We start from the raw sequence: 27,456 nt of genomic DNA on the forward strand, positions 1-27,456 counted from the left end.
CCAGGTCATCAGCCAAAATACCAGGGAGGTTGGTGTTCCTATTATAATACAGCTCACTGAGAGCCCTGGGGGAAATCAGGCCCCAGGGCCAACTCCCAGACCAGGGCTGGGGAGCCTGTGGCCCTCTAGGTCCTCAGGTGAGGCCCTGACTGAATCCAAACTTCACAGAACAAAAGGGACCTTAAAGGCTGTGGAGTCTAACCTTCCTCATTGCACAGAGAAAACTCAGGCCCAGAGAAAGCCAGAGGGCAGAGCTGGTGTGTGGAGCCAGGCCCTCTGACTCCAAAGCTGGGCTGTTTTTCCGCACTGTGCCACGATGTTCCCTGACTCTGCCTGCTTCCTGATCACCTCTCCTTCCTGCATCCACAGCCACACGGCACACTAACAGACTCATTACCACCTGGCCAGGTGCTCCACTGGCAGCTTCCTCACAGGTCTACTCTCTCTCCCTATCTAACCCACCCTCCCAACAACCCCCAGTACAATCTTCCTTCTGTAGGGATCTGGCCAGGTCAGGACACTGCTGCAAAGAGCTCTGGGGGCTCCCTCCTGTACCCCAAGTTCTACCTCCTCTGCAGGGCACCCGGCACCAACTGTCCTTCCTCTCCAGCATGATCTGGCCAGGTCAGGACACTGCTGCAAAGAGCTCTGGGGGCTCCCTCCTGTACCCCAAGTTCTACCTCCTCTGCAGGGTACCCGGCACCAACTGTCCTTCCTCTCCAGCATGATCTGGCTGCCTTCTCTTATTCCCTTCCACTGTGAACAAAGCACTCCTCCCCTCAACACTGGCCCTTTCCACCCTCTAGGCCTTTAGGGCTCACTAGTCCCTATGCCTCTAATGTCATTTCTCCCTGGCTTCTCCTACTGAATTCCTCCTCATTCTTTAAAGATATTTTCTCAAAGAAAGCCTTCCTGAATCCCAGTCAGTAGAGGGGCTCCCACCACCCCCTCAGACCTAAAATAGAGCCCATTCTAGCTACCAGAATAGGGACTGGTGCTAGACCTGAGTAGTCTGGACTAGGGTTGAGCTCACCTCTTTCACTTGGGAGGTAAAAAAAAAAGTCATACATCTGGTCACTTCCTATTTGAATGAATTATTCTGGCTAATTAGGTACTAAGGTCAGTTGTTTCTACCCTGCCAAAGTACAGTCATATCCTCTAAGTTTACTCAGCCTTGGTCAAAGTCCCATTTGCCACACCCTACTTATGGCGCCACTAAACAGAAACAGTGAGATTTTCATTCTCCATTAGGAGTTCCTTGTTTTAGCCTGTGCTCTGCACACAGCAGGCAATGAACAGAAATGGAACTGAATGGGCCTGGAGTCAGAAGAGCCGGGTCCCCCTGTCTAGGCTTTGTTCCTTCCCAGCTAGGGGACCACAGATGAGTCACTTCCTAAGCGAGCCCCAGTTCACCTTTCTGTTGCCCCCTTCACTGAGCTGGCGGGACAAAGCCCTACAGAAATGAGAACTATTGTGCTCAGTGACCAGATCTGGAAGACGGAAAGCCCCCAGTGCCTTGGCTAATAGTGGGCAAGGGACAGAGACCGAAGGCACTCCCTGGGACTGTTCAGCAGAGAGAAGAGTTTTCTCAGCTGAAGAGTCTTCTCTCATCATTGCTTGGGAACTTTTTGTGAGGAAAGCAGCTATGTTTACTGGGTGTGTATTCCTAATGTAGCTCGGTTCCAGGAGAATCCGTTTCTTTCCTTCTCATTTGTCTGGTTCTCACTGGACATCCTATGAGGGGACGCAAAGGAAGTTCCCGGAACCAAAAGTGATGGAAAATGTGAACTGCTGCAAATTCTTTCAAGTCAGACTGGCCAGCTTAGGGGGGCTTGACCGCCAAAAGCCAGCTCTGCTGATGTAGAATCGGGCCAGAGCAGCAGGCGGCAGACCCAGATGGGCTCACAGTGTTTCTTGTAGCTGATAATGGATAAAGGGAAATGTTTGCAACTGAGGATTTGTGTGGGCTATTCTTCCACACTCCTTCCCTCCTGGGATTGCCTCGAGGACTGCCTGGCCACTCCTTGTCTTCATCGAGTCCTTAAATAGGACCCCCACAGTTCAGGCTCTTATCTCTCACTCAGACTTTTGCAATAACAAGAATAATATTTTACACTTATATTGTACTCCAAAGATATTATCTCAGCCTGGCAAAGTAGACACAGGAACTACATGAAAAATAAGCATAAAACACTATACAAATAAAGTCAGATTTAATAACTGGAAAAAATATTCATTGTTCATGGGTAGGTAAAGCCAATATAATAAAAAAAATGACAACTTTACCTAACCTATTTATTCAATGCCATCCCAATTAAAGGACTAAAAATTATTTTGCTGAATTAGAAAAAAATAACAAAACTCACTTGGAAGAACAAAAGGTCAAGAATTTCAAAGAAACTAAAGAAAAAATGTAAAAAAAGGAGATACAGGCGTACCAGACCTTAAACCAGGGGTGGGGAACCTGTGGTTCTGAGGCCACATGGGGCCCTCTAGGTCCTCAAGTGCAACTTTTTGACTGAGTCCAAACTTCACATTTTGGACTCAGTCAAAAGGCCACACCCAAGGACCTATGTGGCCTACTACCCCTGCACTTAAACCATATTATAAGGAGATCGCACTGTTGAAGTGTAAAATAATTTTTATTATTTTAAATTAAAAATTTCTTGTATAAAACCAACATAGCCAAGATTAGAAGGAAAGCAGAAAATTGAGAAAAAACTTTCCTATCATAATCTCTCTGATAGGATATGGCTGTGATATAAGAAATGATGAGCTGGCTGATTTAGAAAACATGGAAAGATGTAAGACTATGTAGGAAGATGCTTCCAGAGAAAGAACCGAACTGACAGAGATATGCAGTGGCCTGACATATATGTATGTGCCTGCATGTTTACGGCTCTGTATGTGTATGTGTATATACTCACACTTAATGGTAGCCTTCTCTAGAGCAGGGATAGGGGAGATGGAGGGAGTAAAAAAAGTGTAGAGAACAAAAGAAAGCTTAGAAACAAGTACAGGGAAGCTGGACTGCTTTGAAAACGCTGCCCAAGATTTATTACATAGATTTTGGGGAAAGGGAAATTTCTTGTTTTAGAATAACTAGTGAACCCTCTCTTAGGTTCTGCTGTATACCTGGAAATGTTCTTTTTTCTCTTCTCATTTTGCAGTTAAGTTTAAAATAAAATAAAAATATTCTCTTATCTGGTCCTCACTACAACCCTGGGAGGAATATGCCCCCATTATGTTTTACAGATGCGGAAACTGAGGCAAATTCGCACTCACAGAGCTATTTCAGTATACAGAGGCAGGATTCAAACTTAGCTCTTCCTGCCGTAGGCTCCGCGCTCTGGCCACAGCGCCATCTAGCTGCAATGGCCTCCTAATAGTTCTTGCCTCATGGCTCCCAGTAATGCAACTCTCAGCTCCGAATCTCACACAAACTGGCAGTCTTATTCAGTGTGTGTCCAGTCTTCTCACACTTACTGCCCCCCCACGAATTCTGTGGACCAGCCGTTCTGAACTCCGTGTACTTCTCATCTCGCCCTCCAGATCTCCCCCGCCTGGAAGGCTCTCCTTCACCGGGCCTGGTCTCCTCCTCTGAGGGTACCACAATGTCTCAGGGTCTCTGCACTGCACTCTCTGCAGCCTTTTCTCTAAGTCGCAGGGAAGATGACCAAACCCTGGCCTGGGGCAGGGAGGCAGGGTCCCAGGCCCTGCCATCACCAGATCAGCCTTCTGGACTCAAGACTACTCTTAACAATGACTGAGGATCTCAAAGACCTTCTGTTCATGTGGGTTATGTCCCATAGACTATTGAGGCAGAATCAGTGGACATACCAGACACAGGCCTAGCCCCCAACAGCTGGCATTCACTGGCAGGACTAGATTAGTGACTTCCTGGCTCCTGTGGTTGAACCAGGAGTACTAATGTGGGACATCCCCTGAACAGAAGGCTGCCCAGGGCAGCCAGTGGCGTGGCCCTTGTGGGTGTCTGTCTATGGAAGTGTGCTCTGTGGGACAGAAAGGGTGCCTTCAGAAATCAGCTGAGGGGAGCTGAAGGGTGGAGACACTGAGGACCATGAGTTTTTGCTAACAGTCCTAGAAAAGAGGGATGATCAGCATAAGAAAGTGGAAGTAACTCATGCCACTCAGCCCCCACAGAGCTCTTATTTTCTGAGGCCTGGGCTTCAAAGGCAGACTTACTTATGAATTTAGCAACATGTCGAACAATCACAAAGAGCGATGCCGATGGGGGCAGGGGCTGACAGTCTTCAGACAGGAAGTATGGTCTCCAACCCAGAGGTCTGGATGGGAAATGTGCTGAATCCCGCTGAGGTCAGGGCTATAACAGAAGAGAAGGGAGCAGGAGTGAGGAGAGCTGGGAATATGCCAAGGGGACAAGCAAACCATGGGCTCACTCTTCTCCTACCCCCGGGAGGGCAGGGGCGGGGTCTACCACCAAGAAGCTAGGGAGCCTGAAGAGTTTTAATTAACCCCCAGATGAGACACCAGAGCTGTGGCCATGGAAGGCAAGGTCTGATGGGACTAAGAGAGCTTCCTGCAGGTTCTTGAGCACCGTGGGCCAGCTAAATCAACAGAGGCCACAGATGGGGCCTGCCCTTTGTGCCTTTTTGGGTGGTTAAGACGGCTAGCTCTACACACTTGGTGCTGTAAAGGTCAGTGCCTTCTGAAGCTAGCTCCTAATGGAGGGCCAGCCACAAAAAGGCTAAGACTCCTAAGAGATGGGTCTGGCAGACTGGACCTTCTCCCACTGGTCCTGGGCAGTAAGATGCCACTTTCTGGGTGAAGCCCCAGCTGTGGGGGTCACCAGCCACCATGTGATGACGGAGGCCGAGGGGGAGCCCAGCCAGTAACAGTAACAGTCCAGGCATGGAGCTGTGGTGCCCGCTGCTCTGCTGGGCTAGCCAGCATCAAGAGCTCTGTGCTGCCCAAACCACAGGGCCACAAGCAGACAGGAAGCCAGAAAATGGGCAGTAGCATCACTGGTGGCTTCAGCCCCACCCACACCCAAGGTAGCGCTCAAGGCTCCCACCCTGGACAGGAGGGGCTACTGGACATTACACCCATGACAGGCTCACTGGGTAGACCTCAAGGGATGAGGCACCATTAACTCCGGGGAGTCGCTACCTCTATCTGAGTCAGTCACTTTAGGAAGGGTCAAATGGAAACCCTTAGAGCTGCCTGAGACACCCCATACAGTTAACACCAAAAAACCCAGGTCCCAGGTCCCCCTGACTACTGGCCATGGAGCTGCCTGGTACCTGCCATGCCAATGCCTCTTACAAGAGCCCTGCATGGCCCTTCCTGACCTTATCCTTGTGCTCCGGTGTGGTCAGCCAAGCTAATGCCCATCCTAAAAACAACGGCTGAGGAAGCAGGGTCTGCTACACGTCGGCAGCTTTCCCCAGGACTACCAGGAGCCATGGTCTGATAGGGCAGCAACTTCCACCTGACATTGGTGGTTACCACTATACAAATGATGTAATGTCGACTACATGAGGCCCCAGTGAAAACACCAAGGGCCAGTCACTTGGTTCTGCTGTGTACATGGAAGTGTACAGACTATAGCAGACCACAGTAGATGGAAAGCACCAGAACAATTCCAGATGAAGCCCAGAAGCCGCTGATCCTTGCCAGCACAGGACATACTGGCGGGAGGTCCCTGTGGCTGCATGTGCCTCTGCAGCGGGCAGTATCATGGGCACTGGCTGTGATTCCAGAGGCTGAGATCTTGAGCCCAGAGAGAGGCCCTCCAGCTCTGCCAGTTCAGTGGGTCCTGACCCAACTCTGGTGGTTCCACGGTGAGACAGAAGCACACACACCTAGATCTGGGTGGCCGCGAGCCAGCGGTGGAACCTCCCGTGTGATGGAACATCCTGGCAGGTGCTGCCAGGGGCCGGCACACAAGGGAGCAAGTCCTCTACTTATGCTGATATCATGGATCTGGCTGAATTGTGTGGCCGGGACGGAACAACCCTAGAAGCCCAATGGAGGAATTTCCCTGTCTCCTCCATCAAGGTGTTGAGGGGCATGCTGGTATCTGAGCCATCACATTCTCTTGGTTGTACTGAACAACCAGGTGGATGCCCATAAGAGGAAGGCAAAGGTCAGAGAGTGTGTCCAATTGCCAATATGGAAATGGAATCCGTGAGGCCATGTTGTAGCATATGATCCCACTAACTAAACATGAGGGAACCACTTCTGGCCAACAGGGCGCCTCATGCTAATGACAAAACCCAGCATGTCAGGTCACGAAGTAAGGTTCTTCACTGGGGCCCACCTCCTAGAAGTCATGTCTGTGATAAATCAGTGTCTCCTTCATAGGAAGGGGGGGAGGAGGAAGAGCTCCGCAGTCCTGAGGCTGGCCTGAGAAGGAGAGGTTGGCAGCGGGCCCTCTCCAGCTCTTATTTTACTTCCTGCTTAGCAGCCTAGGCCTCAAAATCTCCGCCCCCTCAGGGGGCTCCACACCCTCTGAGGACAACTCCTTCCAGAAGGGCCAGAGGGGCCCTGGGGCCAGCCTGCTGGGAAAGACGAGAGCTGTCCCTGACATGAATTTACCTGCAGGATTTCTTAGATGAGCTGGTGGCAAGCCCGAGGCCTTGGGGGAAGGCGAGGAAGAACCCTTGTCCAGGCCCTCGAGAAGAAGGAGGCAGCTCTGCAGCAGGAACAAAGAGCAGCAGGCTGCTAGGCAGGGCAACATGAGTGCAGCGTCACCTGGGACAACCCGAGCACTGACCCTGGCCTCGGGACACGCTGCCCTCAGCACTGGGACGACCTCTCGGCCACCTTCCTGAAAAGGATTCTGACCAGGAGTTTTGGTGACTGTCCTGAAAGGTCCTCCCAAGCTGTGACTGATGTCCCTGGGGCTACACTTGCTTACTGCTGCCTCTCTGCACTGTGAAGGGCCCTTCGTGTAACCTGCCACATGGGAAGGTTCAGCCTTCCAAGATGGGAGGCCTCCCCGGGGGTTTCTGGCCTGCACTCTCTTCCATATCGGGACTCTCTAATGCTGAACTCTTTCAGACCACCCTCTCATTTGCCCTTTTGTGGGACTGTTTTCAATTTTCTTTTTCCTCCACTAAATAACTTCTCTTGGGCTGCCCCCAACAGACTTTTCCTGTCCCCAAGGGCAGGAGTATGGAATGGCCCTAAGGCCTTTTAAGGAGTCATGAGTCCCCTAGAAGATCCACAGAGACTCACAGTGGGAGTGATGTCTACTGGGGGCTGGGCCAGCTTTTCCTTAAAAGGCAAGGAAATAGCTCCAGAGGCTTAAGGTTCCAGCCTTGTACTGGCTTCCACATCATGTAGGGAATACAATTGCTGCTTTTACATCACCACTTTTCTTACACAGGTCATCACAAATGCCAAGGAACCAAAGCTGGTTTTGATTGCAGGTAAAGGGCAGAACCGTTGTGCAGGGAAGTGGGCTGCTCCAAGATACCAAGGGTGACCTGCCAGCCAGGCGGCACAGAAGCTGTCACCGTGATGTCTGCTCAGAAATCATGGAGCTCTCATTACAGGAGAGCTTTCAGGCATGGTGACCCACCAGAATGACAAGAGATGAAAATGTTCAATGTTGGAGGGATGTGGGAAGACAGGCAAACTAGTACATTGTTTGTGGAGCAGTGACCGATCTAATTCGCACATAATTCGAGTTAGAATTATACCCTAAAAGTCACTAAAGGGTGAGTGTTCTTTGACATGAAGCTAACTACAGGATCACAGAAGCAAAGATTCTGATCTGGAAGGGATCTCAGAGGCCATCAAGTCCAATTCCCTCACTTAACAGATGAAGAAATTGAGGCTGAGATAAGTCATTTGCCCAGGGTCACACAGCTCCTAGGTGTCTGTGTCAGAATTTGAACGCAAGCCTTCTTGCCTCAAGCCCTGAGCTCTCTCTGCTGCATTGCCGAGCTGCTTTTCACTACTGGGCCAATAACCCATGGAGTTCAAAGAGAAAGGAAAAGGTCCCTCATGCCCAAGGCTAGTTACAGCAGCATTTTCTGTAGAAGCAAAGAACTGGAAGGACAGTAGGTGCCCAATTAGGGGAACAACTACTCGAATGGCGCCACAGGAATGGAACGAGACATTACTGCAGGAAGAATTCAAAGAACTTTGAGAAAAGTCGTTGAAACTGATACACAGCAAAGTCAGCAGAACCAGATCACTGACGTGAGAACCCAAGTAAAGGAGACCAAAGCTGATAAGGAAGGATGGAGGAACGTGCCTCCCGCCTCTTGGGCAAGACATGGGGCCTTACAAGTGTGCAGGCAGGCATGACTTTTCAGACCAATGTTACAAAGGAGATTCTGTTGGTCTTGGGGTGTGTGTGGGGTTGCCATTGGGAAGTAACAGTTAAGTTAAAAATATCCTTAAAATACGAAAAAGTCCTAAAGGATAACAAAGGAATGGCGGGAATATTGGAAGACCTAGAAGGAAATCTCCAGCTCCTCCGAGAGATTCTCTGTGAAGAGTTAGAGGCAAAGGAATGAGAATCACACGGAATGAAGATGGGGGTGGGGGTTTGATCTGCACCAATGGACTTGGGGAAGTATGGTGAGTGCTCTGCATGTGGCAGATCCCCAGACAATGCTCAGCAGGGGGAGGCACAAGACTGAGCTGGATCTCACCAAGGTGGTTCTCCAGGAGCACCTAGAGGGATCCCTACCTGCTCCCCCGACCCTGCACAAGCCCAAGTCTTAAACACACACTTTCCCCAAGGAAGTTCAAGTGTTGTCAATTAGAGGACACCAAGAACTCAGAAGATCTCCAACAGCAAAAGTCCTAAAGGGAAATAAGGAGACCTCCAAACTGGCCTGCTTATACAGGACATTCTGACTGCTATGGACCTCCTCTCCATGCCTTAGCACCAGCTGTGCCGCCTGCCTAGCAATCCATCCCCCCTTCACCTCTGCCTCCTAGAATCTCCTAGAACCCTACCTTCTAAGCTCAACTCAAGCATCATCTTGGATAAGAGCTGTCAGCCCCAGGGCTCTCCCCAGGAAATCCCTCTGTACAAGCCCACTGCAACAACCTCCAAGAATGCAGAGTCCTCAAGGTCATGGGGTTTTTCCCCTTTTGTCTTTGTACTGAACCAATCAATTGGCATTCATTAACTGTCTAAGACAAGAGAGAACCAGACCCTGCCTCTGAGAAGCCTCCATTCCATCAATCTGACTATATGCAGAATACACACAAAAGGAGCAGGGGGGAGTTTGGGAAGGAGGGCGCTGGTAGCTGGCTGGCGCCTCAGGAAAGGCTTTGTGGACAAGGTGAGGCTCCAGCTGTAATTGGAAGGAAACTGAGGATTCTAAGAAAGGCCTTGACCCAAGGCCTGGCAGCAGGGAAGTCCTTAGCAGAGGCCTGTTGAATCGCTCCCCTCTCCAAGCCCATGAATCCTCCCTCGGGACAAAGAACAGTTCAGCAAGGCCAAGGGCCACCCTTCTGCCTCTGTAGCCCCCCACCCCTCCCAGGAGGGGGATCCTTCAGGTCCAAAGCTGGTCACTGAAATGAGTCTGAGTCTGGCTCTCTGTGTGTAGTGTTCCCTTCACCAGAGGAAAAGAATGCTCTGCAAAGGAAGGACACAGCACCCTGTGGAGGGCAGGGGGCACACAGGAAGGAACTGGAGACCAGGGAGAGCAAGGATTTGCCCCAAGTTCCTGGGGTTGGTCACAGGGTCAGAATGGACTAGACCCCAGATCTCTGCCTGGCCTCCCTGTCCAAGGCACCTTCTCATTCTTTTCTGTAGCTGCTGGTGTTCCAGGGCTCTAGCACAGCAGAGCTGCTGAGGGGAACTGAGCTAAAGAAGGGGAGGAAGGCCCCTAGAAGTTTTCCCAAGAAGAGGATCCTCTCTGTGAAGGGCTAGCAACGGAGCTGGAGTCCTTTGGAGCCCTGGCTTGGGAGAGAGTAAGCAATATCCCGGGTGCAGAGTAGAATGCAGCTTCAGGAAGGATCAGTGTGGGTGAACGTTGGGAGCTGGGAGCTCAATGGAACACACAACTAGGTTCTTCTAGAAGAGAAAAAATCTAATGAGACTTCTGTGCCCCCTTCCATCCCAAGTCCAGAAGGGAAAATTTTCTAGCATTCAATAAAAAAATTCATTTCTTAGGCCTTTCTATGAATGTTTTTGTAGCCAACTGATCAACAAGCATTTATTAAGAGCCCATTAATGTGTCAGGAACTAGGGAATTGAAAGAAAGTAATAGAGAAACAATTCGTGCTTTAAAGACGCTTACATTCTATCATTCCTGGTCCAACCTCTTTATCTCTTACAGAGAGAAATAAGCTGCCCAGGGTCACAGAGCAATGGAACATCAGAGATGGCACTGGAACCCAAGTGTTTAGATTCAAGCTTTTGGGATTCCCAGGTCAGCACTGTCCCCATGACATCATGTGAGCTGATGGGAAAACAAAGAAGCCCCAAAGCCTGGCTGCCTGCAAGGAGGGCCATTCTAGTGCGAAGGCTTGCCCTGGGCACCCATACAGCAGACACCAAGCACACAGGAAGGAACCTCCATGGGTCAAAGGAAGCCCAAAGGCCACCGTCCCAGGCTGCTTCCCCCAGCTCCTGCCTTTCTTCCTCTGGGCAGCCCAGGCCACTCTGGGACAGCTCTGATGGTTAAGGTTTTCTAGACCTTAAGGCTCAATGTGTCTCTTCGGCTTCCTGCCCCTGCTCCTGACTCTCCCTTTTGGGGCAAACAGAACAATGGCAATCTTCTGTTTTAGAGGACCACCCTTCAAGACTTGAGGCTGCTTTGATGACAGCTACCACTCCCCGTCCTCCCTGTCTCCTCTGGCCAGTCCTCATGGATGCCCTCGTCCCTTCACCCTCTGGCTCTACCAAGCTGGGTGACTTTGGGGACCTCACCCCTCGAAGCTCGGCCTCCCTATCTGCAAAATGGGGGAAATTAAGGTTCTTCCATCTCTAAGACCCTCATCTCCGTCCTCAGGCTGACACCCACAGCTACCCAGTGACCCCCCAATCCCATCCAACCAAGCCTTGGACCAGTCGAACTAGTCACCAAAGGGCAGGGTCCACCTCTCCCTCAGCACCCTCTGTCACCTGGCAGGTTTTCACCTCTATGTGCTTTAAAGGGAACTGGTGTACCCTTTCCTTCTTTTCTCCTCAAAAACTGCTGTCTCTTCCCATGCACAGAGAGGGCCTGTCTTCCTCACTGTCGGGGTGACTCATGGAGATACCTGGTGGCCTAGGCGATGACTCTGGGACTCAGTCCAGATCTGAACCCGTGTCCCCTGACTTTCCACTCACTCGAGACGATTCCCTCCTCGCACCCAGAACATGTCCAGGAGGGGTATGTGTGTGGTGGGGGGGTCATTCCCCGGGCTCTAACGCCTGGGCATTCCTTGGTGGCAACCGGGAGGGACGGAAGTGAAAGGGGAGGAAGAATAGAGAGGAGGAAGGAAAAGGAAAACATCTGCCAAAGGGAAGACAGATCAACGGCCGTGATGACAATGTTCGGGACAAGGTTTGAGTGAAAACACCAAAAGATGGAGGGAGGAGGCAGAGGGATGAAAGGAAGAGGAAAGGAAGAAGTAAAGGGAGCAGGAAAGGAGGGAGAGAGGAAGGAAGGGGAAGAGAAGAAAAGTGAGGGGGAGAAGCAGGAGAAAAAGGAGGAAGAGCTGGGACTGCCGAAGCCAGCCCCGGCCTGCCCACCAGGGGTCTGGCACCCAGCCCCTCCCCCTGTGGCCTGGCAGACCACAGCAGCTCACCCTGGTGCCGGCCCACGGCAGCCCCCGGCCAGGGTCCCCTGCAGCCTAGACGGCCCGGTCTGAAGACGAGGCAGACACATCAGCAGACGCGGCCGCCTAATAACCAACCTCCCCGCCCCTTCCCAGACGGAAGTGCGAACTGTAGGCCACCCACTTCCGGCCGGGAGCCAGCGGCCCGGGACGTACCAATTGCGCCTCCGGACCTCGGTCGTCTCCACACAGGCTATGTCTGCGCAGGCCACCGGCGAATTCTTTAGGACATTACCGGGAGCGTATTGCCACGAGGATCTTGGGAGATCAGGAGTTTGTTGTGGAAGAAAGTTCAGGTTCTGGGGGTGCGGGCTCCCCCTCTTTCTTAGGTCAAATATAGTATCGTCCCAACGCCCCCCTCCATCTCGGAGAGCTCCGACCCCTCCCTCAGCCTACACTTTGGCCTGTACCATTACAGGGGGTGGAAAGTCAAAGAGATAAGATTTTTGGAGGGCCGAGGGGACGAAATCCAGGAGAGAAGAGTTGAGAGGCCACACCCCTAGCAATACCAACACAAACTCTGAAGACAGGACAACGGCCGAGGGACATCTTGGCCCCTGGCGTTGAGAATTAAATTCTTCTGGATCAGAAGCACCCCGTCCCTACTTCTTGGCGAAAGATAGATCCTCGTGGCTCCTTCTGATTCGTCAGCTGGAAGGCACGCCGACCAATAGGAAAAGCGCGCGTTGATACTAAACGGAGCGGATCCTTACAGCCAACCGGGCTCAGGAGGGCGGGGAGGAGGGCTTGACTTCAGCTAAGGCCGGGTTGACTCAGCCTCCCTGGGGCGTGGCGGGAGCTGTGGAAAGTAACTTAGGTGCGTAATTACGAAAGGCCAATTGATCTAGTGGGCTTTAATTCCGGACTGGGTCAGGGGGCGGATCTGTTCGTTTTTAGGAGCCTGTGAGCCCTCTGCCGAAACGCTGCACTAGGGAAGGAGTTTAGTGCCGGGCTCTGGGTACCCGGATCCCACTACTCCTGCCTTCCTGAGACCTTGTACTTCTCCCCTCTGTGCCCAGACCTTTGTGCCCAGGCCGTACTGGGCGTTTCTTTTTCCCTGTCCCTGCCTCTGGATTCCCCTTCTGCGGGCAGAGGGGAGGTAGAGAGGCCAGGACATCTCTGTCGATTACTGAGGACCTACTACGTGTTACTAAACCCCAGATGAGTGGCTGTGATTGTCCGGGATCCTGCTCAGGGCTGGTCATGCCTGTTGGCTGTACATTGGATTCATTGCTCCCACCCTGCAGGGCTCACCTCCTCTGTCTGGACAATATCCAGGTGTAGCAACGAGGCCACTGTAAAACTATGGAAAGGGGCACTGAGGTAGGTGCGGGAGATATGAGGCAGTTACCACCGGCTGCAAAGGGGGAAGCCCCAGCTCCTGGTGACATGACATCAGAGTTGGGAAGAGGGTACCTGGACCTGCAGACCGGGTCTTGCCCTCAAGCAGTTAGAAGCCTGGATGCTCAGAGAGCAAAGGGAAAGGTTTGCTCCAGTGTGAACAGCAGGCTGCCCCCCCCCTCAGGTAGTGTTCCCCCATAGGTGTGGCAGTGCCCTGACTTGGGGATCTTCTTGGGGAGCCCCCCCCCCGCCCAGGAAAATGGGTTTGACATCTGGATCGATTATATCACTGAAGACTGCAGTTTCAGTGAGCAGCTGACCTAGATTCTAAATGAAAGCTTATAGGCATAAACCATCTTGCCCCCTCCTCAAACCAGCTTGAGTTCCCTCTGTCCCAATCACCTGAAAAAGAAAAACAACAACAAGAAAACAAAACAGCCAAAACCCCCGGGTTAGCCAATCAGGAGAAAGCCACTTTTGGGCCCACTACCATAATGCTTTGCTTTCCTCTCTGAGTGAAAGCTCTGCTGCTGGATTTTGCTGACTGGGAACATTCTGGGACCAGGCACCTTGAACCAGAACCTGTCTTGAATAATGGGACTTTTCTTATCTTGGTATTTTATGGACACACTTTATATTCTGTTATGACATCCATGTTTTATAAATCTATTAAGAAATTCCTTTCTAATATTATGGTTAACACATATGGAAAGTAATTTTGGCTGACTCAGGCATCCTGATCCGGAAGGCAGGGATAAGGAAGCACTTCCTTTTTCTTTCTTTCTTTTTTTTTTTTTTTTAAAGCAGTCAGGGTTAACTTGCTCAAGGTTACACGGCCAGTTATTTCTGGGTGTGGTGCTAAGTATCTGAACCCGGATTTGATCTCCAGGTCATCCTGACACTAGAGCCAGTGCTCTTACTCGCTGAGCCACCTGGCTGCCCCAACACATCCTTTTGCTAAGGATATAAAGTTGTCTTCAACTGGCCTTTCCTTGGGTTCATTTCTCCCAATTAAATCCCATGCAAATCTCTATATGCATGTTTGCCAATTTTGAGAGAAATAACATGTGTGTACATCCTAATTTTGTTTGTTTTTCATAGAGTGAACTCTCTAAAGGTTGACGTAGGAAACTGTTTCATTTGTGCTGGACTTGAAGAGGAAAAATCCTTAATGTAAAGGATGAGACTGGCACAAAGTAGAGCTTGTCTTTGGATGGACAGTGAATGTGCTGACCCCATATGCTATCTCATCTGGGTGGATGGTCCAGCTGGGGAGAGGGAGTAAAGCTGCAGAAAGTGAGAAAGTCAGGGTCAGACAGTTTCAAGAGAACAAAGGGAGGTGTGTCTGCAGTGGTACCTGGTTAGGCTTGCAGTGAAGACAAGGTGATTGTTACCAGGGCACTTTTTTTTTTTGTAGTTTCCTAATACGTCCAACTAGAAGGTGAGTCACTACCTATATCCCTTAGGCTTGGTTTTCAGGAATGCCCACACCTTGATGCTGTGTGATTGGGCAGTGGGTCAAGAGGGTGGTTACATTCTCTGACCCAGGAGAAGGCTATATAATCCCTGATGTGAGGCTTTGTTTTGGGGGCTCACTTTGAGAAGTGTTCTGTGATTTGATCAGATGAGACTCTGGGAAGCCATTGTTGAGAGCCCCCTGGCTTTGAAAAACCCAGATATTGATTTGGTATGGATGTAATGGTTGGACAGTTTGGAAACCTGTCTACTTGATCTGTTTCTCTGTCTTGATAATTCTGCCTGTATACTCTGAAGTTCTGGGTGCTGACCTTTTTCCCCTGAACTAGGTAAACTATACATATTTGACTGATTAAAGTAAGCTTGTTAACCCATTTTGAGTTGCTTTCCTTTAATAAAGCAGATCTAAGAACCTGTGTTGGCAGTCACCCTGGGGACGCTGGGTGCTTGCTGATACAGTAGTGACTAATGAAATTGTAACTTAATTGCACTGCATGGGTGGAGGACTTTGACTTTTGTACTTTGTGATTGAATTAAGGACTTTGTGATTGACTAGATGAATGTACTTTGCTTAAAACTGTGACCTCTTTGGTGAAAACTATGTGGCCATTTTAGTGATAAGTTGTAAAGTTATAACATTCTGAATGCCATACTTTGATTTCTGTGAATGTTTTGCTCGGATTTGTTACTGAATAAATGGAGAGTTCACTATACTATGTAATTAGAATCTTGAAAGCTGTTCACAGCAGCAGTCCTCTGGAAAGCTGCTCGTGTGTGGCTTTATTCCATGGAGGCTGAAGAAGAAAGGAGAAATAAAACCAGGGGAAGAGGATTAGGTCATAGTGGACCAAGTGTATGATACTATTATAAACAATATCTGGCTCTAAGAAGTTACCTACTTACTCTTCTGTGCAGAGAGAAATGGGTGGATTCTGTGACCTTGCTAGATAAAATAAAAAATATGGAGTCCTTAACAAGGAAAAAATGAGCTTCCTACAGTACTTAGGAGTCATCTTTCCATATATTGAAACTTCCATCCTGCTTCTAGCTTCATGTATAGCAAGAATGTCAAGGTCAATTTTATCCAGTTCCTTCAGCAGTGTGTCTACTCATTGACTCCCTATCACCTCCAGGATCAAAAAATAAAATGAGAGAAAGCATTAAAAAATAAACAAAATGGGCAGAATAACCTTCCTGTTGCCTCCTTCACAGAGCTGTTGGGACAACAGTGTTTTACAAAGCCCTACAAAAATGGGCAGTTAGCTGGCACAATGGATAGAGTGCCAGGCCTGGAGTCAGGAAGACTCATCTTCCTGAGTTCAAATCTGGCCTCAGACACTTCTTAGCTATGTGACCCTAGGCAAGTCACTTCATCCTGTTGGCCTCAGTTTCCTCATCTGTAAAATGAGCTGGAGAAGAGAATGGCAAACCACTCCAGTATCTTTGCCAAGAAAACCCCAAATGGGGCCATGAAGAGATGGTCATAACTGAACTTCCCAAGGACTCACCAACAACAATGACAAAGCAAAAATGAGAACTCTTAACCTTAAGGGGCAGATCTGGAGGCCAGCTAGCCCTTCAGCTGCATTGACTAACTAGTGGCCAAGGGATAGGGACTGAAGGGACTTCCTGGGATCCATCAGCAGGAACCCTGAGTAAATGCATGGAGGAGTATACCCACTCCCAGTGCTTCATTCCCCTCAGTGACCACACTCAGAGATTCCAAAGCAACAAACAACAAACATTTATTAAGCACCTGCCACATAGCACTTACTGGTGTGAGACGATCTTCCCTCAAGGAGTCCACTGTCTCATGGGGAAGACAACATGCAAACCCCACTACTCACAAACAAGCTATCTACAGGACAAATAAATCGTTACATATAGATGTTAAAAGGTACTGAATTAAGAGGGCTTGGGAAAGGCTTCCTGGAAAAGGTGGGATGTTGGCCTAGAACTTGAAGGAAGCCAGGAGGTGGAGAGGAGAGCATTCTAGGTAGGGATAGCCACTCAAAGTGACTGAGCTGGGAGATGGAATATCTTGTCTGAGGAATGATCAGGAGACTAGTGTCACTCCATTGAAGGGAAGGGGGGGGTGTCAGCTGTAAGAAGACTGGTGGGGGGAGGGCTTTGAATACCAGAGGATTTTATGTTTGACCCTTGAGGTAATAAGGAGTCCCTGGAGTTTATTGAGTGGAAGGGTGACCTGGTCAAATCTTCTCTTTAGGAAAGTTACTTTGGGGGCTGAATAGAGGAGGGATTGGAGTGGGGAAAGAGTTGAGACAGGCAGAACCCCTACCTGGCTACAGCAATAGTCCAGGTGAGGCGATGAAGGCCTGAGTTGTGACAGTGTCAGAGGACAGAAGGGGGGGGTGTTTTCAAGAGAGTTTTGCAAACATGGAATCAATGGACCTTTGGCAACAGATTGGATATGGGAGGTGAGAGATAGGGGGGAGTCAAGCATGCCTCTTAGGTGCCTAGCCTAGGTGACTGGAAGGATAGTGGAGGTCTAGGGGGAAAGAGAATGGGTTCAGTTTGGAGACACATTGAGCTTAATATGTCTACCATACATCCAGTTTTGATGTCTGAAAGGCAGGAAGAGATGTGAGACTGGAGATGAGAAGAGAGATCAAGACTGGAGAAGTAGCTTTGAGGAGCATCCTCACAGAAATGGTCATTATGTCCACGGGAGCTGATGAGATCTCTGAGTGAAGTCGAATGGAGAGAGAGAAGAGGGCCCAGGACATTTATCGAGGTTGTTACCTGGACCAGCAAAGGAATCTGGGAAGGAGCAGTCACATAGGAAGAAGAACCTAGAGAGGAGACAGTCTCAACAACAAGAAGGTTCACAATGTCAAAGGCTGCAGAGAAGTCAAGCAGAATGAAGATTGAGAATAGACCATGGGATTTGTCAGCAAAGAGGTTATGAGCAGAGGCAGCAGCAGGTGGCACCTAGCTCCCCATCAAGCAGTAGTCTGGCATCCCTAACACACACCAGAGAAGGAACTTTTCCCAGATAAAAAAGGGCATGCTAGGAAGCCCTTTTTGGAGTTACCCAATGTGGGTTCCTTCAGCAGCCCAGTCTGGATGCAGAGGCCTGTGCATTCCTGCTCCCATCTCTAGCATCTGTTCTTTAATAAGTTTTGTATGTGTTTTCCCCTTTCCCTCTTCCCTAGTAGACTCTAGGGAATGACTCAGCTGGAGAGGCATTTGCTGAAGAAATTGAAATGAGTGAGACAAGCTGATTTAGTCTCCTAAATTTTAAATTCCTTGAATTCAGAGAGCTCCCATCCCAATCACTCTATCTAATTTACTGATAGAAGGCTGGCTGGCACTGTGTGTGTGTTTGTGTGTGTGTGAGTGAGTGTGTGTCTGTGTGTCTGTCTGTCTCTGCTCAAGGCTGGTAGCCATATCTGCTTGCTAGACATCAGCTAAGGTAAAAATGGAGATGGCACAGTTTTTTGCTGAGGGGAGATTCTCAGATTGAAGCCACTCCTGGTCAAAGTCCTCAGCAGCGCTGGGGTAGGTGAGGTATAATGAGAGTGTATCTTCCCATGTCAGGACTGGAAAATTGGGAGGCAGGACAGGAATGGGAGCTCTCCTTGGGCAAAGTTTTCTCTTGGGAAGTTCAGATGTTTGAACTCAGTGGAGACCCGGGCTCTGGGGTGGGCATATAGTTAGTTGCTTGACCTTTTGAGTAAACTGGCAAACTTTCATCTGGGAAGTCTCTGTGATAGAGGTGTCAAACTTGCTGCCAGAGAAATTGCAATTGGGAAATGTTTAACAAAATAAATGAAAACACAAAAAATAAAGTGAATGTGTGGTTTCTCTAAATCTAAATACATGGCCATGGGGATCCCTTTCTCTTGGAGTTGGACACTACTTACAAAACACTTCACTAGCTTTCTCTTTCAAGTAATAACAACGAATTCAGCCATAATGTGAGTGTTTGCTCTAGACCATGCAGAGAAAAGGAGATAAGTATCTTCCTGAGAAAATGAGACGTGGACTCATCAAAATTAGGAAATTTTCCTGGTAGAAATTCCAAGTGGGTGAAAAGCATGAGGCAAATTTATAAGTTAAAGAAATATCTGTAAATATTTATTAAAGACAAAAGAATTTTTTTTAGTATTTAATAAAGTCCATCTTGAGCCCAGCAGAACACTGACCAAGGGGCTGGGGGCTAACACCTCCGTTGTCAGGACTAACCTGTCAAGCTGTCTGCTGCCCAAGCATCTGCCCTAGTCACTCTACTCCTCCCAAACTGTTTTTATGCATGGGAAATATGACCCTCTTCAAAGCGGTCAGTCCATGAGCGTTCATTAAATATCTCCTATGTGTCAGATACTGTGCTAAGCATTGGGGATAAGAAAGGTAAAAACATGGTTCCTGCCCTCATGAACCTCCAAGTCTAATGGGGCGGTGAGGGGCAGGGGTGGGGGGCCAGGGAGGACTTGCAAATAACTAGGTACAAGGAAGACAGATATAGGTTAGATTGACCAAGCTAGCAGAGAGGGACCAGGAAAGCCTGTGGATGAACAGTACTTGTCCAGAACAGCCTTTGCAGCCCCAAGTCCATTCTCCAAAGTAATTATGCCTTCTTTCTTTGTGCATTTATAATCGCTGTGCACCTTAAGCAGGCATCACACCCACCTGGGATTCTACAGCCCCCCCCCCCCCCAGCCGGGAAAGAAATCTTCGTCGCTGCTCTCCCTTTTCCTCGATTTCGTTTCCTGATGCTGCTGGTTTGAATCATGCTGCCTGACCACAGTGGGGGGCAAAATGAAATAGAAAAGGGAATCCCTGCAGGCTTCCTATTACCTTAGGAAACGCACACATCTACATTTTCTGTGTTCTCTTATATTTTCACTTATTTTGTTCAGTTTTTTCCAATTACATTTGTCACCTGGTTCAGGCCGCGCTCTTATGGGCTGCCTGGCACCTTTGTTCCACAAAGGGGAACAACATTGCCAAGGGCAAAGGGCAGACCCACTGAAAGAAGACACCAGCTCTTCCTCAGGGCTACATTTGGTCATTATAATCCCTCGTGTTTGATTTTTTGGTTTTGTTCTGTGTACAGAATTGTAATAATCTCAATGAACTGACCAACTAATAAATAAATGTTTGTCCAGTACATACCTACCTACCTACCTTCCTTCATCAGAATGGGACGTTAAGAAATCACTTTGGAGGTGGGTGAGCCTGGAGGCGAGGAGGTCAATTAAGACCTAATTAGAATAGTTCAGGTGAGAGATGTTGAGGGCCTGGACTGTTGGTGTGAGAAAGGCAGGATGTGAGAGCTGCGCTTGAGGTAAAACCGCCACCTGATTAGAGACCGGAAATGAGACGGAGGAATCAAGGTGACCCCGCAGTGGCAAACGCACGTGCTCCTTCCAGGTGACGCCGAGTTAGGCACGTCTGGATAAGAGCTGCTTTTGAGGGGAAGTGACAAGGAGTCCTGCTCGGACTTGAGTTTGCCCTACCTATAGAGCACCCAGTTGGAAATGCCGAAGGACAGCTGGTGATAGTGGCCCTTGAGCTCCGAGACAGACTTGGGCTGCATTTCCAAGTCTTTCATGGAGATGGCAATTGAACCCATGGGAGTTGATGAAAGGGACCTATATTTCTGAACCCCTTTGTCCCTTCCTGCTGGATAAGCCATCCCTTCTAACAATGATTTTAAAAGAAAGGAGGGGAGGGGGAGCAGTTCAGCAAAACAAATTAACTGGTTGGTCTCCTCATCTGTAAAAAGTTGTTATTCCATTGTGTTTCAATCTTTGTGACCCCATCTGGGTTTTCTTGGCAGAGATACTGGAGTGGTTTGCCATTTCCTTCTCCAGCTCATCCTACAGATGAGGGAACTGAGGCCAACAGGGTTAAGGAACTTGCCCAGGGTCACACAGCTAGGAAGTGTCTGAGGCTGGATTTGAACTCAGGGAGATGAGTCTTCCCAATTCCAAGCCCAGTACTCTATCTATCCACTGTGGCTCTGCCTAGTTGCCTTGTGAAAGGAGTAGGTTACCCTCAGATGCTTTCTGGAGTCCTCTCTAACTCAAAATTCATGATATCATAATTAGGGAAAGGAAGGGGGAGGAGACAAGCATTTATTAAGTGCCTACTATGTTCCAGGAATGATGCTAAGCCCTTTTCAAACACCATCTCAGGAACCTGTGTCTGCATCTGCATAATATTCCACACCCATTATGTCCAACTCTTCCCAGAAGGGAGGGGATATTTGCTCCCTGCCAAGTTGTCATTACAATTGTTCAAAGTTTGGTTTCATTTTTTCTATTTTGTTCTGTGTGCAGAATTGTAATCATTCAATGGAAGGACCAATCAATCAATCGATAAATGTTGTCCAGCACCTGCTGTGTGCCAGGACAAAAATGAATTTACATTCTATCACTGTGCAACCTTTGCGTTTTACAAATGAGGAAATTGGGGCCAAAAATAGCAGCCACTTAGCCAAGGTTGTGTCTTAGGTGGAATTTGAATCCAAGTCTTTAGGCCCAAGCCTTCTAGATTGTAGAGTGGACACTCTACCATCAAACCACGTGCTAGACCCAGGGAAACTAGACAACCTTTCTTCTCCCCATTCCCCTTCCAGCTCACACTCCACTGAAGAGGGTTAAAGTATATATGAGTAAATAGAATAAAATATTCTCCCAACACAGCCCATTCCAATGTGGGGATTAATTAATCCCTAATTATTAGGTTGGGTTTCCCCCCTCACTTCAAGCTTCCATTTGCTTCTTTCAAATTTCCAGCCATTGTTCCTGATTTTCCCCTCTAAAATATCCTAAATAAACCTGACATCTCCCACAGGGCAGCCCTTCAGACACTCAAGGCAGCCCCTCTTCGGTCTCTCCAGGCTAAACAAATACCCCTTGTTCCTTCCTCTGGTCCTCAGAGATCTCTGCTTTTCATGTGGCTCTCATTGTTATCTTCTCCTATTAGAGCATAAGCTCCTTGAGGCCAGGCAGCAGTGTCTTTTTTGCTTGTATTTGTGTCCCTAGTGCTTAACAAATGTTTGACTCTGTTTTTGTTTTTTTTTTTGGAGGCAGGGGTTAAGTGACCTGCCCAGGGTCACACAGCTAGGAAGCACCTGAGGCTAGATTTGGACTTAGGTCCTCCTGACTCCAGGGCCTGCTACCTCCACTTTGCTGCTTCTCTGTCTAACTCTCTTCGGAGGTGGATGATAAATCATTTTGAAGCTGTCTCCTCATTAATCAAAACCGAGAGGCTTGAGATTCTGTCCCCTTGAAGTTCACCTTCTCTAATAAGTACTCTAGCATTTATGCAGCATCCGAGAGTTGCAAATACTTTACTTCCTGTTTGATTCTCACAATAACCCTGTGAGGCAGGCGCTGGCATCATCTGTTTTACAGATGAGGAGACAAGGCAGAAAGGTTAAGTGACCTGCCGAGGGTCACCACCGTGAGCTAGGGCTCCATCTGATTGGGTCCTGTGCATTGCCTCCAGGCCTCAGGCTGGCTTCAGCCACCTTCTGCCTTCCCACATCCCATCAAGTAGAAGTACATCCAAGGGGGGGGGGGGGGGGGCCGGCGGGGAGAGTAAAGAGTTGGGGTCTTAGCCTACCCAACCAAGGTAAAATCACTAGAGGACAATAGGCCAGGTCCGAAGCCTCCCTTAGCCCGGGGCACCTTGGTAATGGTCAGTTAGGTTTCACCTCATCTGGCTCGGTACTCTTCAGTTAGATGAGCTACCTGCCTGAGGCCGGGTCCCAGTCCATCCTTAGAGGGTCTGGAGTGAGTGAGGGCTGAGAAAGAGGAGAAAAAAGTCCCTCTAGGAAGTTTGGCAGGAACTTGGAAGGGCTGATTGGTGGCTGGGCCTACCTGTGGGGAGTGGGCGTGAGGCGGAGCTGAGCCCTTATAGAGAGGAGGTGGGGGTGGGGGAGGGATAAGCTGTGTGTAATCACGTTGTTCAGGTGAGTCAGCTTCTCTCCACTCTCTCCCTAGGAGGGTATGGGCGGGGGGAGAGGTGAGGTGAGGGTCTGTCCTTAGCCTCCCGGCCTGGGGAGGCCAGAGAGGATGGGTCTGTTAACTCTGGGGGTGGGGCTTTGGGAGAAGGGCATCTGTAGTCCCTTAGACCCCAGAGCAGGCGCCCCTGGGGTTCAGGGGCTTTCCCACCAGCTTGCACCTCTCCAGCCCTGCTCCCCGGAGATCTAGAGGAGAGGCTGAGGCTTGGGTTCTGCCTCCTCCTACAGACAGGTCCTTTACTCCCTTTCCCTTCTTCCTCCCTTCCCTCCCTGATGCCACGATGATAAGCCTGATGAACCGAGGCCAGGACTCTGCTTCGGCCCTTCCTGAGGTCACCAGCTGGGTGAAGCCAGGGATCTGGGCTGGCACCGGGCACCTTCCCTCCCACCAGCACCAGGAGGTGCACACCTTCCTTAACCTTTTAGGTGAGAGGGGTGAGGACCTGGCCAGCTCCCCTGGGGCTGGCCTCAGGGGCCCCCTAGGGGGCCAGGCCATGGAGTGGGGAGGCAATGACTGGGTCCCAGCTTTCCCCACTGGCCAGGGATGGGGCTTAATCCCATTTTGCCCTTGCCCCAGGGCGTGTCCACCCACCCATCTTCACACTGGGCTGAACCCCCCCCCCACTCTTATCGGCCTGGGGGCAGGGAGGAAGGGGCTACCGGCCCGAGATGTTAACCTTGCATGGGAGGGAGAGCTGACTGTTCTTTTCTCTCTGCCTCCCCCTCCCCAGAGGACAGTTACCTGCAGCAATTCTTTGCCACCGATCTATGCTTTCAGATCTCTGATAAGGTGTGTGTATTTAAGCTTGGGGGTGGCAGTCACAGCTGTGCTGAGGTTTGGGCTCCTTGGAGGAATGGGGGGTACATCCTCACTGAGTTAGCAGTGACACCTGCAAACACCATCACCTACCTCCCCTTCCCTCACCTTTTATTAACAGAAATTACAAAGGGCAGGCAGGCAGGCAGGCATCGACCTACCAGCATTCATTCAGCATCCTTGCCATACCAGGCCGGGTAGGCAGAGATGCTCATGATGGCCCAGTCCCTGCCCTAGTACTTAACTGGACCAGCCAGTACTAAGGCCATACTTCTCAGTGGCAAAGGGACTTCCTTGATTGGGCATGTGTTCCACACCTTCTGTGTGCCTTGCAGCAGGAATAAAAAAGAGAAGAGAAGCAGACCCTGGCCTGCCCTGCCCCTAACCCTCCCCTGGGCTCTAAAGGGAGAGAGAGGCCAGGGCCCACCGGGGCCTAATGAAGGGACTGAGACTGCCTCCCAGCCCTGGGATCTTACTAAGGGAGCCTGCTTCTCTGGGCTGGGCTTGTTCTGCCGAGCAGGACTGAAGAGGCTGGCCCTCCTGCTTCTGTCTCTGTACAGTATCTCTTGGCGATGGCCCTGATCTATTTCCAAAGAGCTGGCCTTCAGCTCAGTGAATACACACACAGCAACCTCTTCTTAGCCTTGTAAGTAAGGGGTATGTGTGTGGGGGGGAGGCCAGCAAAAGGGATGTTTAAATGCAACATCATAAAATCATGCTTATGTTGGTTTGTTCCTATGACCCCTGGTGGGTACTGTAGGTATCTAGCTAATGACATGGAAGAAGACAGAGAGGACCCCAAGTATGAGATTTTGCCCTGGGCCCTGGGCAGGGGCTGGAGGAAACTCGTGCCCAGCTTCCTTCGCCGGAGGGACCAGCTATGGGCTCGGATGGGCTACCGGGCAGCTGTGAGCCTGCACTGTTGTGAAGAGGTGAGGCCATCAAGGGGGACTGGAACTGGGAGGGACCTTGGGAGAGAGCACAGAACCTGGGGTGTCAGAGCTGGGAGGGACCATGGAAATCTAATTTAACTCCATCTTATACTTGGGGAAACTGAGGCTCAGAGAGTGAAGGGACCCAGATAAAGCAGAGAATCCAGGCCCTCTGACTTCTCTCCATTGGTCTCTCTGCTTCCCTTCCCTATCCCCCAGAATCCTTGGGCTACTGATCTTGTCTCCTTTCAGGTCATGGCAAAGGAACCATCCCATTGGGCCTGGACCAGGGAACGGCCTGCCCACCATGGTGGGGCTCATCGAGGCTCCCCCCAGAGAGACCAGAGCTGTTCTGCCGTCCTGTCCCATGTCTCAGATCTCTCTCCACTGGGTTGCTCCCTTTGTGGTTGCTGGGTCCGGTGGGGCCATTCTCCATTTCCTCCCAGACAGCCATCCCCCAAACAGAACTCCCTTAAACAGCATCCCCCCCAACAGCAGTCCTCCAAACAGCCCCCTCCAGCTCAGTCCTTTCCCACTCTTTCCTTGGCTCCTTGGCCCAGGAACTTTTTCTTCATTCTCCCTCCACTGCTGCAGCTAGAACCTGGGACCTACACTTTACAGAGTGAGTGTGGAGAAGAGATGGAAGAAGGAAGGGATGAGGTGTGGGGGGCTTTTTTGGGGGTGAGGGAAAGGGGGTCTTGGCAGTTGGGGTAATTGCTTGTCCACAGCAAACCAAGGTTTGGGAAAGAGAAAAGGAGGGAAGGATGAGAAATGTGCAGGTGCTACCTTCAAGGGGCTTTAGGGGTTCCCTGCTGCATCTAGGATGTTAGAACCTGTCTCAGATTGAAAACCTTTCATACTCTGGACCCTGTGATCTTTTGAGAATGAATGTTACCTCATCAACTCTGTTCTTGCTTGCCCATATACAACGTCTCTTCTCTTCAATGAGTATGTCTGTGCCTTATTATGCATGCTTAGCTTTGCAGGACCCCTAGTGATCCCTCCTCCTGGAGGCTGATCTTGATTGGAATCCTTCCTTGACTTTGTTTCGTGAAGATAATACATACCTGGGTCAGTAGACTGACCGTTTGCTTCTTGGGGGTAGGAGCTCTCTCCTCCCCACATTGATCTCTGTATACCCAGTATGGCACAGAGATGTGTTCAGTAAATGCTTATTAAATTTAGAGTAGGAAGGGAGAGTGAGCAGAGGCTAATCTTTGGGTCCAGTCTCCCTCCCTGGTGTTTGTAGCTCCCTCCTCTCCCTACAGTTCTGCCTGAGCCGGCCACCGCAGCCTCCCCTGCGTCCTGGTAATCAGTAGGATGAAGAAGAGTTGGACCAGCCTGCCGGCCCCTCTCCGCAGTTGCCCTGTATGGGGTGACTGCCCTCCCTGGCTCTGGCTGGCATCACTGCTGCCTTCCTGTTCCCTTCTCTTCTTCGGCTTCCTAGTGTTTAAGCATCAGCCTTCCTTGCTGTATAACTCTATTCTTCTGGACACCACAATGGTCTTGGTTCCTTCTTTAATAAATTGGAGAAGAGACATTGTGTTTAAGGGTTTGGTTTGACTCTGGAAATTTGGAGGAGGAGGGGGCACAATCTCACTGGGTTCCCCCACCGGAGATGGAACTATGGTCCTTGAGACTGATCCACAAAAATGAGACCAGGAAGCTTGGCCCCCAGTGAGCAAGAGAAATGACTCAGGGAAGGAAGCTGTCGGCTGACATCCCCCCTCCTCCTGGCCCCTTGGGCTAGTTCACACAGGAGCCTGGGAAGCCATCCATTTCAGCCCCTCCCTCATTTTACAATCAAAGAAACTGAGGCCCAGTCATGCAGACTGTAAGTGGCAGAGCTGAGATTCTAACCCGGGCCCTCTGACTTTAGATTTAGCACACTCTTCTTCGAGTTATACTCATGACTCTAGTCTTCCCAAAGAACAAGTGGCTGTCAGCCCTCCAGCCCGCTCTGGTGATGATTTCTCCCCTTCCCCCGCCCCCAGTCAAGGAGGCAGAGGGACCCTACCTAAATGGTGGTGTGTCACATTAGAATGAGCTCCCATCCTCACCTGATACCACATACCACTTTCCCCCTGGTCACTTCGAGGTACTGGCCTTTAGCCTGTAGAGAAAAAGATGAAGGGTGTGTAGAAAGGGATAGTAAATGAGGAGGGGGGGTAGCTTTTGTTCCTTGGCCTCAGAGGTCTCACCTAGGAGCCATGGGGTGGGGGAAACTTTGGACGCAGACCTCCTGTTAACTGAATGATGTCCACTCCACGTCTTGGGAACCTGTGAGGTCTCCAATTTGGGAAGAATAGATTTTTAGGATTGTAGACGGGCCTCCAGAGGTCATCTCGTCCAACCCCTACTTGGCAGGTGAGGAAACTGAGTTCCAGAAAGCTGAAGTCAACGTTGTAGAGATCACGGAGCTAGGATTCAAACTCAGATCCTCTGACCCTCCCCCCCAGTGCCCTGTGAGTCACCAGCACAGGCCAGGATGGAAGGGGGAGGAGTGTGGCTGGAGCTGGGCCTTCCAGGCTGCAGGTGGGGGAGGGGATGAAAGAGGTCGAGCCAAGGTGAGTGGCAGTTGGGAGAGACTGGAGAGGGCCTCGGAAGGAATGTGCAGTCTTGGGCAAATCTCTGGACGGTTTCTTGGTTTGTCCTGGTAGATGAGCTGGAGAGAGGAGGCCTTGAAGTGGCAGAGGGGACAGAGTACTGGGCCTGAAACTCAGGAAGACCCAAGTTCAAATTGAACCTCAGACAAGTGCAGACTGTGTGACCCTGGGCAAGTCATGACCTCTCAGCCTTAGTGGCCTCATTGTAACTGAACAGGTTGGACTCAATGGTGTCTGAGGCCCCATCTGTCTCTGAATCTGTGGTCCTACAAGGGCTGAACAGGTGGCTTCATTCATGCCCGTTTGAAGGGTTATCAAGCCCTGCCCCAGGACTGTCTTCAGCAGCAGGCTCCCTGTCCTCTGGGGACAAAATCTCTTCCATCTCCTACCTTGGAGAAGGTAAGGATTTCACCTTTTGCTGCCTGCTAGCCTCCTAGGGTCAGCACACTCCTGTCCCCTGTTACTGACCCCCTCCCTTCTCCTTCCCCACCCCCATTGCTT

General features: G+C 50.1%; 2 protein-coding genes across 2 annotated transcripts in view; one reads left to right on the plus strand and one right to left on the minus strand.

Annotated features, from left to right (window-relative positions):
- Positions 1 to 27,456, minus strand: part of FAU (FAU ubiquitin like and ribosomal protein S30 fusion) — a 380,300-nt gene that overhangs the window by 30,656 nt on the left and 322,188 nt on the right. The gene's annotated exons all lie outside the window — the stretch shown is intronic.
- On the plus strand, positions 22,882 to 25,889 carry SPDYC (speedy/RINGO cell cycle regulator family member C). Its single transcript, XM_069066323.1, has 6 exons — positions 22,882 to 23,026; positions 23,332 to 23,390; positions 23,978 to 24,063; positions 24,178 to 24,349; positions 24,602 to 24,971; positions 25,618 to 25,889. Exons 1-6 carry the CDS (start codon positions 22,882 to 22,884, stop codon positions 25,659 to 25,661), a joined length of 876 nt encoding a protein of 291 aa, XP_068922424.1. The 3' UTR covers positions 25,662 to 25,889.

This window comes from Petaurus breviceps, unplaced genomic scaffold, assembly GCF_028583685.1.
Source record: "Petaurus breviceps papuanus isolate PSGF00001 unplaced genomic scaffold, PetGlider_PUasm1.0 90721, whole genome shotgun sequence".
Lineage (NCBI taxonomy): Eukaryota > Metazoa > Chordata > Mammalia > Diprotodontia > Petauridae > Petaurus > Petaurus breviceps.

Coding starts and splice junctions, on each gene's coding strand:
- SPDYC (XM_069066323.1), top strand. CDS start 22,882: ATGATAAGCCTGATGAACCGAGGCCAGGACTCTGCTTCGGCCCTTCCT. Junction 23,391..23,977: donor GCTTTCAGATCTCTGATAAG/GTGTGTGTATTT, acceptor GTCTCTGTACAG/TATCTCTTGGCGATGGCCCT. Junction 24,350..24,601: donor GCCTGCACTGTTGTGAAGAG/GTGAGGCCATCA, acceptor GTCTCCTTTCAG/GTCATGGCAAAGGAACCATC.